Source organism: Cicer arietinum, chromosome 6 (assembly GCF_000331145.2).
Source record: "Cicer arietinum cultivar CDC Frontier isolate Library 1 chromosome 6, Cicar.CDCFrontier_v2.0, whole genome shotgun sequence".
NCBI classification, from domain to species: domain Eukaryota; kingdom Viridiplantae; phylum Streptophyta; class Magnoliopsida; order Fabales; family Fabaceae; genus Cicer; species Cicer arietinum.
The window spans coordinates 36,656,260-36,670,879 of record NC_021165.2 but is presented as its reverse complement, the minus strand read 5'-3'; the positions used below and the strand labels follow the sequence as shown (position 1 = coordinate 36,670,879).

At 33.8% G+C, this 14,620-nt stretch overlaps 1 protein-coding gene across 2 annotated transcripts; it reads left to right on the top strand.

The window, feature by feature from the left end:
- Nucleotides 1–10,470: 10,470 nt before the first annotated feature.
- On the top strand, nt 10,471–13,304 carry LOC101494828 (uncharacterized). 2 transcript variants are annotated; one of them, XM_073369976.1, is made up of 5 exons: nt 10,471–10,745; nt 10,863–10,919; nt 11,042–11,167; nt 11,257–11,326; nt 11,662–13,304. In XM_073369976.1, exons 1-5 carry the CDS (start codon nt 10,705–10,707, stop codon nt 11,695–11,697), a joined length of 330 nt encoding a protein of 109 aa, XP_073226077.1. In that variant the 5' UTR covers nt 10,471–10,704; the 3' UTR covers nt 11,698–13,304. The 2 variants fall into 2 exon arrangements, with proteins under 2 accessions (XP_073226077.1, XP_012572904.1); XM_012717450.3 differs by lacking the exon at nt 11,662–13,304 and having other exon boundaries at nt 11,257–11,651.
- Nucleotides 13,305–14,620: the final 1,316 nt, after the last annotated feature.

Here is a 14,620-nt window from a genome sequence, read left to right as displayed (position 1 = left end):
AAACAAGAAGTATTTTTTTAAAAATCAAGCCCCCCTGCCATATCTGCATCTGTGTAGCCATCCAACACATGTTCATCACCTCCATAGCATAAACACACTTTGGAAGTGCCTATGAGGTATCTGAGAATCCACTTCACTGCTCGCCAATGATCTTTACCAGGATTAGAGAGAAATCGACTAACAACTCCAACTGCATGAGCAATATCTGGCCTTGTGCATACCATATCATACATCAAACTACCATATGCGGATGCATAAGGAACCTTCTTCATCTCTTATTTCTCTTTCTCACTTGTAGGACATTTATCAGAATTCAATTTAAAATGGGTAGCAAATGGAGTACTAACAGGTTTGCAATTGCTCATGTTAAACCTCTCTAACACCTTCTCAATATAATTGTGTTGAGACAACTACAATTTATTATTCTTCCTGTCACGAGTAATTCTCATACCCAGAATTTTCTCTGCAGGACCTAAGTCTTTCATTGCAAAAGACTTGTTCAAATCTTTCTTTAAAGGTTGTATCTTCTTAGTGTCATGACCAAGAATAAACATGTCATCCACATATAATAAGAGAATAATATAATCACCAATAAAGAATTTCTGAATAACCATGAAGGAATGCAGTTTTCACATCAAGTTGTTCAACTTCTAGGTTCAAACTTGCTGCTAACCCAAGCACAACTCGGATAGAGGACATCTTCACCACAGGTGAAAAAATTTCATCAAAGTCAATACCTTTTCTCTGATTAAAACCTTTCACAACCAATCTTTCTTTGTATCTTGGTTGAGAACTATTCTCTTTTGCCTTTATCTTGTATACCCATTTGTTCTTGAGTGCTTTTCTACCATTAAGCAACTTTACCAAATCAAATGTGTGATTCTCATGCAAGGAATTCATCTCTTCTTGCATGGCCTTTAACCACTTTTCTTTATCAACATTTGTAATAGCTTCTTGATAATACTCTGGTTTTCCACTATCAGTGATCATCACATACTCATGTGGAGGATATCTTTGAGAAGGTTGACGTTCTCTAGTAGATCTTCTCAACTCAAACTCGACTAGTGGCTCAACTGGAACCTGCTCATCATGGTGAGACACATGATCATCAATTACATTCTCATCATCTACTTGTATATCTCCCCCATCAATAAGAGTTTTTGTAGGGGGATTAGGCGCAACATCAATGTAACTTCGGGAATTTGGTTTCTGTTTTTCAGCTTTATCAAAATCTTGAATAATCTGGTTTTCAATAAATATCACATCTCGTCTACTGATAATTTTCTTGTTAACCGGATCCCACAATCTATAACCAAATTCTTCATCACCATAACTGACGAATATACACTGTTTAGATTTACTATCAAGCTTGGACCTCTCATCTCTTGGAACGTGAACAAAGCATATGCAACCAAAAAACTCTCAAATGACTGTAAGAGACATCTTTCTCTATCCTGTTGAGACAAAATCTCTCAAATGATTTTAATGATAACAAAATTACTTAAGAGATTATGATTGTGGTTAATGACTAACATGTGCTCTTGAGTGTATTCATTTAAGTTAATAGGTCATTAATCATTAAGGCAAAAAGAAGGAAAAAGTAATTCTGGCCTGAGGATGGAAAACCCTCGTGAGGATGGAAATTGCTGCATGCGCGAGGATGGAAATTGCTGCAATATCTCCAGATCTGGACAATCTGATTTCTCACCAGAATATTGTGTTTATTCAATTGTATATCAATGTCAAAAATGAATAAACAAAGCATTCAAAGCTAGAGTCAAAAGGTCAAAAGAAAAAGGTGAATATGGCTACATCTAGTATGTAAAGGAAAGGCTAGCAAAAGTGAAAGCAACCTATCAAGCATGTGCAAATGTCAAAATCTGATCATTAAATGGGCTTGCACGTTTTTATTCATAAGGAAGTCAAGTTAGCAAAAGGCAACTTGAAACAAGCCAAAAATGGAAGATCACATGTTGCTGCCAGATCTGATCCTCGGACTGAGTATGACAGTCCTATGTCATAAAGTGGCTTTTTCTCTCTTGTCCACATCACCTCAAAAGTTGAAGCCAACCTAGACCTTAAAGACTTCGAAAAATGCAGCTCAGAAACAGCCTTGCACTCTGATTAAAGTGAAAAAACAAGGACATGTCAAGATCAAAGACTATGCTGCAAGAGGATGGTTCTGCCTAAGCCTAACAAGCTGAGTGGCAGTTCTGTAATTTTGATGAAAACCTTGGATCCTTTGAAAATGAGCTCCAACGGTCATCAAAGGCTTGGATCTCTATAAAATGCATACAAGCTCTCCATTGGAAGACACACAACACACTTGCATAAAAAGATCAAGCATCTTAAAGCTTTCAAGAAGCAAATCACATCCTCCCTTATTACTTTCTTTGATCCTACACTATATCTTTGTATATCTTTTGAGAAAGTATTAAGTATCAATCACTCTCATTCTACTTTGTAATTTCCTAGTGAGTGAAGCTTGGAAATATTTGGAAATTGATTGTAAGCTTGGTGAAGCTTGATAATACACGGTTGTAATCATCCTCGGGTTGAGGATTGATCTGTTTTGAAAGTTAGTGAAGTGATATTTAGCTACAACATATCTACACTCTATTTGGAACATCACCATCAAGTGGAATAGAAGGAGAAATATTGATCAAATCCACTGCAGTTTTCATTGCTCCCCCTAAAAGGATTTGAATAATTTTGCATGAGGGAGCATACATCTAATTCTATCATTAATTGTACGATTCATTCTCTCTGCAACACCATTATGTTGAGGTATCTTTGGAACTGTTTTCTGAAACCTGATTCCATGTCCTCTACAATACTCTTCAAATGGACCTCTGTATTCGCCACAGTTATCTGATCGAACACATTTCAATTTCCTTCTCTTTTATCTTTCAACACTTGCATGAAAATGCTTGAAGACTCCAAATACCTGGTCTTTAGATTTCAAAGGAAATGCCCACACTTTTCTAGAGTGGTCATCAATAAAAGTAACAAAATATGATGCAACCAATCCCAGTTTCAACCCGAACATCTCCCATACCGATAATTTTAAATACTCGTTCATCTCCCATTTTTACCATGTCAAAATCACCAGCACTGTAAGATGAGAAGAAATCACGCCTAGGAGTAACATGATATGAGGCACCCGAATCAATAATCCAAATTGAATCCTAACATGCAAGGTTTATGGAATTATAATCACAAACAATGTAGACATTATTAACAGATGCAACTGCTGTTGTATCGTTATCATTTTTCTTCTCTTTGTCTTCATCTTTTTCCCTTGATTGATCTCTCTTAAGGAACCTGCAATATCTTTTTATGTGACCCGTTTTGCCACAATGATAGCATATCACTTTTTTTCTAGTCCTCGACTTGCTTCTTGACTTGCTACGACTTTCAGAGTTGTCGCGTCTATGGAAGTTTCTAGATTGACTTCTCCCCCCGTGACTCTGTAACTAGTGCTTCCGACTTTGAGGAAGAACCAATCAAACCACGTTCCTTTCTTCGAGCTTCTTCATTCAACATGCTCTCTTTAACTGTTGACATTTTCAACTTTCCACTTGGAGCTGAATTGGTCAACGTCACAACAAGGACTTCCCAATTATCAGGTTATAATCACAAACAATGTAGACATTATTAACAGATGCAACTGCTGTTGTATCGTTATCATTTTTCTTCTCTTTGTCTTCATCTTTTTCCCTTGATTGATCTCTCTTAAGGAACCTGCAATATCTTTTTATGTGACCCGTTTTGCCACAATGATAGCATATCACTTTTTTTCTAGTCCTCGACTTGCTTCTTGACTTGCTACGACTTTCAGAGTTGTCGCGTCTATGGAAGTTTCTAGATTGACTTCTCCCCCATGACTCTGTAACAAGTGCTTCTGTCTTTGAGCTACCAACAATCAACATGTCATCCACATATAATAAGAGAATAATATAAACACACAATGGTCAAAAGTAGTTTTACCATACTCATGTTTCTCCATGAAAGAATCAAATTTCTTGTACCATTGTCGAGGTGCTTGTTTGAGCCCATACAAACTTTTCTTTAATTTACACACAAGTTGCTCTTGACCTTTGACTTCGAAACCCTCTGATTGCTCCATATAGTTCTCTTCCTCCAAATCACCATGAAGGAATGTAGTTTTCACATCAAGTTGTTCAACTTCTAGGTTCAAACTAGCTGCTAACCCAAGCACAACTCGGATAGAGGACATCTTCACCACAGGTGAAAAAATTTCATCAAAGTCAATACCTTTTCTCTAATTAAAATCTTTCACAAACAATCTTGATTTGTATCTTGGTTGAGAACTATTCTCTTCTACCTTTATCTTGTATACCCATTTGTTCTTGAATGTTTTTCTACCATTAGGCAACTTTACCAAATCAAATGTGTGATTCTCATGCAAGGAATTCATCTCTTCTTGCATGACCTTTAACCACTTTTCTTTATCAACATTTGTAATAGCTTCTTGATAATACTATGGCTATCCACTATCAGTGATCATCACATACTCATGTGGAGGATATATTTGAGAAGGTTGACGTTCTCTAGTAGATCTTCTCAACTCCAACTCGACTAGTGGCTCAACTGGAACCTGCTCATCATGGTGAGGCACATGATCATCAGTTACATTCTCATCATCTACCTGTGTATCTCCCTCATCATCAAAGGTTTCTACAGGGGGCTTAGGCGCAAAATTTTCAATGTAACTTCTGGAATTTGGTTTATGTTTTTCAACTTTATCAAAATCTTCAATAGTCTGGTCTTCAAGAAATATCACACCTCGACTTTTGATAATTTTCTTGTCAACCGGATCCCACAATCTATAACCAAATTCTTCATCACCATAACCAACGAATATGCACTTTTTAGATTTACTATCAAGCTTGGACCTCTCATCTCTTGGAACGTGAACAAAACATCTGCAACCAAAAACTCTCAAATGACGGTAAGAGATATCTTTCCCTGTCCACACTCTATTTGGAACATCACCATCAAATAGAAGGAGAAAGATTGATCAAATCCAATGCAGTTTTCATTGCTTCACCCCAAAAGGATTTCGATAGTTTTGCATGAGAGAGCATACATCTGATTCTATCATTAACCGTATGATTCATTCTCTCTGCAACACCGTTATGCTGAGGTGTCTTTGGAACTGTATTCTCAAACCTGATTCCATGTTCTCTACAATACTCTTCAAATGGACCTCTGTATTCGCCATTGTTATCTGATTGAACATATTTCAATTTCCTTCCCTTTTCTCTTTCAACACTTGCATGAAAATGCTTGAAGACTCCAAATACATGGTCTTTAGATTTCAAAGGAAATGCCCACACTTTTCTAGAATGGTCGTCAATAAAAGTGACAATATGATGCACCACCTAGAGATTTACTATCCATCATACAAACATCAGTATGAACTAAATTAAGAATATTTTGCCTTATATGAGGACCAGTATTATGAAAAGAAACTCTATGTTGTTTTCCAGCAAAACAATGAGTGCAAGTTTTTAGAGACATACCTTTCACAGGAAGAAAGTTTTTCTTCGCAAGTATGTTGAGTCCTTTCTCACTCAAGTGATCGAGGCACATATGCCATAAATCAGAAGATGCATCTTCAATTGCTTTCACTTCTTTCTTGCATAACTTCGTAGGCATCCTATAGAGAGAAGCTGAACTTTGCTCATTTGCAACCACTAGGGACCCTTTGGTGATTTTACATATATGACCCGCTTTGCCACAATGATAGCATATCACTTCTTTTCTAGTCCTCAACTTGCTTCTTGACTTGCTACGACTTTCAGAGTTGTCGCGTCTATGGAAGTTTCTAGATTGACTTCTCCCTCGTGACTCTGTAACTAGTGCTTCTGACTTTGAGGAAGAACCACTTAAACCACGTTCCTTTCTTCGAGCTTCTGAATTCAACATGCTCTCTTTAACTGTTGACATTTTTAACTTTCCACTTGAAGCTGAATTGGTCAACGTTACAACAAGGACTTCCCAATTATTAGGCAATGAACTCAACAATAACAACGCTTGCAACTCATCATCTAATTTTATTTCTGCAGTTGTCAACTGATTCACTTTATTCTAAAAAATACTCATATGTTATGCCATTGAATTCCCATCTTTGTATTTCATATTCACCAGCTTCCGAATCAAGAATGCTTTATTTTGCACATTATTTCGTTCATACAACTCTTTTAATTTTTCCCGCATCTTGTTAGCATATATTTCAGTTTCAACATGTGGATACACACTAATATCCAACCACTGCCTGATCAACGCCATTGTCTTTCTATTCATCTTCTTCCAGTCAGAGTCAGATTTATCTGCGGGTTTAGCAGTGTCACCCTCAATAGGATCATACAAATCTTTACTGTATAACATGTCTTCCATGAGAGTCTTCCAAAGTGTATAATTAGAAGAGTTGAGTTTAATCATATTGGGACCTTTATTTTCCTCCTCCATTTAAATGCACAAATCAAATAACCAAGCTCTAGATACCACTTTGTTGGAAAAAACCAGAGATAATTAGTGATAACTATCTCAATAATGCGGAATATTTTTTCCCCACCTATGCAGATAAATGGCCAAACAGAAATTACAATTCCACATAGCAAAAATAATTGGCAGAAAATTAAATATGAGACAAATGCAATTTTTAACGTGGAAAACTTCCCTCAAATTGAGAGAATAAAAACCACTGGACCTAGTCCAGTAAAACTTCCACTATAATAATTAATGGGTACACTAGAGTCTTCCTAATAACAAAAGGGAACATCAATCAACAATAACAACCTTCCACACTAAATGCCAAAGTAACTCTCATAGAAGATAAAACTACTGTATATTAAAATAACAAACTCAGTGGTAGAAATAACATACTAAATTTGTAGATCAAACGGAGCAAGTTTGCTACACATCTGTTACCACCACCGGAACCAAACCCTTATTTTTCTTCTTTGGCAGCCGTTCTTTTCGTTCTTCTAATTCTTAGGATTTCTAAATCCCTTTTATTTCCTGGGCCTAGCCCAATAATACCCTTTTTTTCTTCCAATAATAATAATACTAATAATAATAAAACTAGTGGTTCCACTTGGGGAGTGAACCCACCCAACATTCTAAAAGGAATAAGTGGCCAATTTAATATTGTTTGCACACAAATTCTTATCAACGATTCACATAATGTATTCCCTAGTTTTACTACAAAAAAGACAACTTGTTAAAAGTTCTTTGGGAGATTCATCCCAAATCTTGGTAAATAATGCCAATATCAATGGACAATAATAAAGAAATTGGAACCTTGATCAAGGACGTGGTCGTGGAAGGTTTACCAAAATCAATCAAGGAATATGATTTGTAAATTTAAAGATCTGCAACTTCTATGGTAAATCAAGACATACAATTGAGAGCTGCTACTTTAAGCATGGATTTTCTCTTGGCTTTAAGTTTTGTGACACGATTTCAACAATCAACAATGTGGATATTGACAATAATGGAGAAAATTCTGAAATGGATTATCCATTTTTTACTAACAACAATTATACTTCAACAAGTTGAGGTGTTGCTATTTCATCAAATATAGACAAAAAATTAATTACTCTTCTAAAAAAAATCTGAAGACAATAATATTCTAGGTAATGGGTAGATTAATCATATTAGTGCCTCTATCAATCAAAATATGAGCCACGATAAAAGTAATTATTCTAATGCATTTCATTAATAGTGGCACAACTGATTATGTTTGTGATTCCTTATCCACTTTTAATTCATAATATGCTATCACACCCATTACTATTAAATTGTTTTATAGTTTTTTTACTATTGTAAATTATTTTGGAGATATTATTATCAACAATGATATTTCTTTACACGGTGTGCTTTATATTCTTCATTTTTAATTTAATTTGATATCCACATTTAGACTTGCCTATTTACAACGTAAATTGATTATTTATCACACTATTTGTTTTATTCAAGATCTTCACTCATTGAAGATGATCGGGCATGCTAGGGTTACTAATAATATCTATGTTTTGGAACATGTTATCAATTATACTCAGTTTTAGTGATCATTATCAATTCTATTTGCCTTTGTTTGTGATGACGCGAGAATTCGGGAAAAGGAAGATATTGGGATATACACCATTAATTCAAAGCGAATATCGATTTTGCATGACATTTTATTGATACCTCTAACTTCAGAGTTGCAGGTGATTGGTGTCTAATTTGGAAATTACAAATTCCCCCCAAAAATTAAAAGAATTTGTATGGTGTGTTTGTCGGGATTGTTTGCTCACAGGATTAAGATTGCAAGCACACAATGTTAATTTCCCCGACTCGTTGTCAGTTGTTTGAAGTAGGGACTGAGGATAGCTTGCATCTCTTTTCTCAATGTCGAAATAACATACTTTGTTGATAGTGTTGTAATTTTGTGGTTGTTGTTCAATATGTACAACTTTTACTATAAACTTAGGTTTCAAGCTGCTGCATAATCTAAATGCAACTTATGCAGCCACAATGGTAGTGACTTTACGAAGCCTATTGCATTAGAGGCACAACATCATACATAAGAGCAGTCATGAAAATTCCTTGCAAGTCTTTCATAGAAGAGTTCAACATTTTTGGAGGAATGGAGACAAGTCCAAATCATGTATATAGTAGGCTTGGTCAAGCATTGCTACTGTAGCCTAGCCGATTTTTGCACCAGCTTGTGTGGCTACCAACACAAGTTTGAAGTGTATAAAACCATCTGTAGGACGAGTTAAATGCAATGTTTCTTTACCCTCTACTTATAATCAAGTTGGCATTGTCATGTGTATTTGGAATGATGAAACAAGCTTTGTTATAGGCCAAACATAATGGTTCTCCCTTCTTGCTCAATTTCTGAAGTTGAAACCCTTGGTCTACTATTAGCGCTACAATGAGTACAAGAACTTCACCTTGAATTAGTAGAATTTGAGTTGGACTCTAAAGTAGTTGTGGATAAGTTACATGCAAATAATGTGGATGAGTCTAAATGGGGGTCATCCTCATTGATTGTAGATTCCTCCTTTCATCTGTGTTTAGGAACTCTAAGATTGAGTTTGTTCGACGGCAAGAAAATGATACAGCTCATGCTTTAGTACAAGTAGTTACATATTTAGTTAATCTCCATAATTTTATAGAGATTCCTATTTCTATTTAACATATTATTAATCAAAAGCTATATTAATCGTTTTTAAGTAAAAGACTAAAATGTGATATTCGTATTTTGATAATAATTTTGGCCTATTAACTCTATTCCCTTTTGTAATTTTGACTAGGTAACGCTGATATATATTCATTTAAAAAAATATGTATGTGTATACGTGAAACTTAATTAAAACTAAAAAATTTATTGTTACATGACCGTTGACAATAATAACATTTGATCAACAAAACCTAAGTTTATTGCTACAATGAGTACAAGAACTTCACCTTCTCTCTATTAGGAATATGAGGAACTTTTGTCTATGAAAAGATGAAATCGCAAAATGAAACATAGATTTTGTTGACCAAATGCTATCATTGGACAACAGTCACGTGATAATATACTTTTTTATTTTAATTAATTTAACATTTGTGTGTAAAGATTTAAAAAAATGAGTCAACGTCATTGTTGACTCTGTCAAAATCAAGCAGCCAAAATTGCTATATTTAAAATAGTAGAGCAAAAAAAGAGGAAATTGGATCCTCTATCTTTAGTGTCGAGTACGGGTGAGAATATGTTAGGTCGACCGACATAGCCTACAGCCCAACCTACGTTAGGTCAGATTATGCTAGACTTTTCTTTTAAACAAACAAAGTCAAATTACTAGCCACATACTAATTCTTTTAAGTCAACCTATTTAAATAAATATAAATATTTTTTTACTACTATAATTATATTAAATTTTGATCTTTTTGTTAGATATTCAACTTTTAGTAATTTACGCATAATAACATTCTTTAGTTTTTGACATATTAAAATGTATTAATTATTATAAAATAGAATTGAAGTAGGATATGTATAAAGTCATATTATTCAAAATATAATGTTAAATATCAAAATAGAATTTAATTTAATTGACATATTAACTCGTTAATCTATTTAAAGATATGTTTGATTAAATATTCAAAAATGTTAAAATGAAATAGACTTTTAAGTCGACTTACGCCTAAAAATTAAGCTTATAACAAGTCATAAACCATAATTAGCACTAAATTTTTTTGACAAATCAAACTTAAGTTTAACAAAGTACAATTTATTCCAATTTATTTCTATCCCTAATATTAAAAGACTATAATAATTTTAATATATTTTAAAGGGAAAATTAATGATTAAAATAAATTAATAAATATTATTTAGACGAGAAAAAAAGTTGGTCTAAGAGATTTATAAACAGGTAAAAATATTCAAAGGTAGTGTCGGTTCACAAAGAAGACACACAGAGTTTTGTTATTTAAGAAAAGAAAATGGATGTAGAAAGGAAGAATTCCTCCCTCACTCATTTCACACGTTTATTCATTCATTCTTAATTAAAATACTGAAGTTGAAGTTCCTACCCTAAATAACCTAATAATGGCTTCATCATCTTCAACAATATCCTGCAACCTCAAATTACCCTATAAAAATAATCATATTAACACTTTTCTCTTCCTCGTATTCTTCATATGAAGCAGGAGGACAACCTCGACAACCAAATTAATCGAAGGTTTCTACTTCCTAATTAATTATTTATTTATTTATTTATTTATTTATTTATTTATTTCATTTTCTCAAATCTCTATCTCTTATACTTAAATTTATTTTGTTTTTAATTATATTAAAGAGAACTCATATTGAGGAGCAGTGAATTAGCAACCCTTGGTGCCATATTCAATTTCAGGTACACCATGTTTTCCTTCTACCTTTCATTCAAGATTTCATATCATTTTTTAACAAATTATGAGTGGATGAAAGAGTTTATAAAAATAATTTATTCTATTGACTTTATCTCATATCCTGCAGTGGAAAGAAGCCTGAATATCTTGGAGTTAAGAAAAATTCACCAGCATTGGCTCTGTGTCCAACAACTAACAATTGTGTGTCAACCTCTCAGAATGTCAGTGATCTCATCCATTATGCTCCTCCTTGGTAATGTTTCCTTCTTTTTTTCATCTTCATTTTAAGCTTAGAGAGAAGAGGATCACTTCATTTGATTTTTTTAATTATTGTTTGTACAGGAACTATAACCCTGAAGGTATGAAAAGTCCTGTGAACAGAAAAGAGGCATTGGAGGAAATAATAGAAGTGGTAATAAATCTAATTCTAAGCACAAACAATGTGTGTCTTGGGAGATATTTCCAAAATATTGGATAATATATGTATGTATAATTAATGGTAATTGACATGATTTAGTTGTTAGTTGTGTTCTAGAAGCAAATCTAGTATGTCTTCGAACCAAGGATTGTATGTTCTAGAAGCAAATCTAGTATGTCTTCGCGAAACAGAGGCACTGTTTTGCCACCAGACCAGTGCAATACTTCAGTAAATAATTATATGTTATATGTATATATCCCTTCGCGAAACAGTGGTAGAACCAAGGATTGTAATTCTTTCTCAAGTGACATTATTTTTCTTATAAATAGGGTCACTTTGGACAATGGAGACACGAATTCAAGTGATTGCCATCCACTTTTCTCACCCATTCGTATATGTTAAGTCATCTTATTCCTTTCTAATGCATGAGTAAAGAATAAGAATCATTCTTTTGTAACATACTATTGAAAGATACTCTTGGTGTGAAAGTGCAAATCATATCAAGGTTTTCCAAAGTACCCTGAAGGGGATTCACTGGTTATCTCATTTGCATTCGATTGGTGGGGGCGAATCGAACCGAAAGGCTAGTGTAACAACACGCTTTGGAATTTGCTACATATAATCTTCATCAACAACTTCACTATTAAAGTCTTGCAGCATTGTCACCAAAATAGATCCAACAATCTTTAGGTTCGATTTTATTTTCAATCAATGGTTGCACCACTCAAAGAAATGCCTTCTAATTTTGTGAAGTTGGAGAAATTCGATGGAGGAAATTTTATCCGTTGGCAGAAAAAGATGAAATTCCTTTTAACAAATTTGAAGGTGGTGTATGTTCTGAACACCACAAGACCGCTAGAGAGGGAAGTGGAAACATTAGCAGAAACAAGAGAAAGGCAGAAGTGGGACAATGATGACTATATATGCATGGGCCATATTCTCAACGGAATGTCTGACTCCTTGTTCGATATATATCAAAGTAGCATCTCTGCAAAGGAACAATGGGAGAAATTAGAGTCAAGATACATGCAAGAAGACGCTACAAGTAAGAAGTTTCTTGTTTCTCAATTTAATAATTATAAAATGGTTGATAGTAAATCAACAATGGAACAAATGCATGAAATTGAACGTATTCTTAATAACTACAAACAACATCAAATGCACATGGATGAAACCATTATTGTATCCTACATAATAGATAAACTTCCACCTTCGTGGAAAGATTTCAAAAAATCTATGAAACATAAGAAAGATGACATATCACTTGAGCAATTGGGTAATCACATTCGTTTAAAAGAAGAGTATCGTAAACAAGATGATACTAAAAACCAATTCTCTCATGAAAAGGTCCATGTAATGGAGGAAGGAAATTCAAGCAAATCTTTTAAGAAAACAAATCAAGATTTTGATAAATCTCATGAAAAACACAATGGTAATAATGAACAACAAAAGAAAAGAAAAGGAAGTTGTTATCATTGTGGAAAACCAGGACACTTTAAAAATGAGTGCAGGTTCTTGAAAAGAAAGAACAAAGACAAGAATTCAAGTGCAACAAAAGATAACCTTATTGCTGTCATTTTCGAACTCAACATGATTGAAGATGTTGAATCTTGGTGGATAGACTCTGGTGCTACCCGCCATGTGTGCAAAAATAAAGAACTATTTAAGACCATTGATGAAGAAGATGGAAGTATTTTGTACATGGAAAATGCCTCAATTGTTCAAGTCAAAGGAAAAGGAACAATGGAGATTAAATTTACTTCTTTTAAAGTACTTACTCTTAAATATGTATTTTATGTTCCTGATGTTAGGAATAACTTGATTTTTGTACCTTTACTTAATAAGTTTGGTTTCAAATGTGTATTTGAGGGAGATAAATTTACTCTCTCTAAAGGTGGTATGTTTGTAGGGAAGGGTTACCTTTGTGAGAATATGTTCAAATGTAATGTTATTAGTAACTATAATAATAATATAATTTCTACTTATATTGTTGAGTCTTGTGATTTATGGCATATGCGACTAGGACATATTAACTTTAGAAAATTGAATGATATGATGAAATCAAATTAAATTCTGACTTTTGATAAAAATTCAAATTCATGTATTACTTGCGTGCTAACTAAAATTACAAGACAACCTTTTAAAAGTGTTGAAAGAAGTTCTAAGGTATTAGATTTAATTCACTCTGATGTATGCGATTTACATGGTTGGCCTACAATTTGTGGTAAAAAGTATTTTGTCACTTTCATTGATGATTACTCTAGATTTTGTTATGTTTATTTAATGCACTCTAAGAATGAAGTTTTAGACAAATTTAAAATATTTAAAGCACAAGTAGAACTTCAACATGAAACGTTTCTTAAGTGTTTTAGAAGTGATAAGGGAGGAGAGTTCTACGACCCTGAGTATTTTGAGTCCACTAGTATTGTGCATCAAACAACTGCATCATATTCCCCACAACAAAATGAAATTGCAAAAAGGAAAAATAGGATATTAGAAGAAATTGTGAATGCCATGTTATCCTATTCTGATTTATCTAAAGGTTATTGGGGTGAAGTCATGCTAACTGCATGTTATTTGCTAAATAGAGTTCCCAATAAAAGGAACAAAATAACCCCATATGAACTCTGGAAGAAAAGAAAACCCAATCTTAACTATATAAAAGTTTGGGGCTGTAGAGCAATTGTTAAGGTTCCTGAACCAAAAAGAAAAAAATTGGGAGAAAAAGGAATTGAAAGTGTATTTCTGGGCTATGCTAAAAATGGCAAGGCCTATAGATTCATGGTTGTTGAATCTAATGACTCATACCCTATTAACACAGTGATTGAGTCAAGAGGTGCAATTTTTCAAGAAAATAGATTTAACTCAATTCCACATCCCAAGGAAACTGTATGTTCTAGTGTACAAAGCATAGAAAATAATGTATCTAATAATGATGTTTTGACATGTTCAGACTCAGAAGAAGCAAAAGAGCCATAAAGGAGAAAGATTATGGCCTAGACTTCTTTGTGTTCCTTGTAGAAGGTACAAATGATTCCAGTAACAGTTATGGACCAATTTGCTACAATTTAGAAAGTGACCCAGACACATATGAAGAGGCAATAAAGTCTCAAGACTCTTCCTTTTGGAAATAAGCCATCCAAAAGGAAATGGACTCAATCATGGGGAATAAAACTTGGAAATTGGTAGACCTCCCACCTAGATCCAAACCAATAGGTTGTAAATGGATCTTTAAGAAGAAAATGAAAGTTGATGGTACCATTGATAAATTCAAAGCTAGACTTGTTG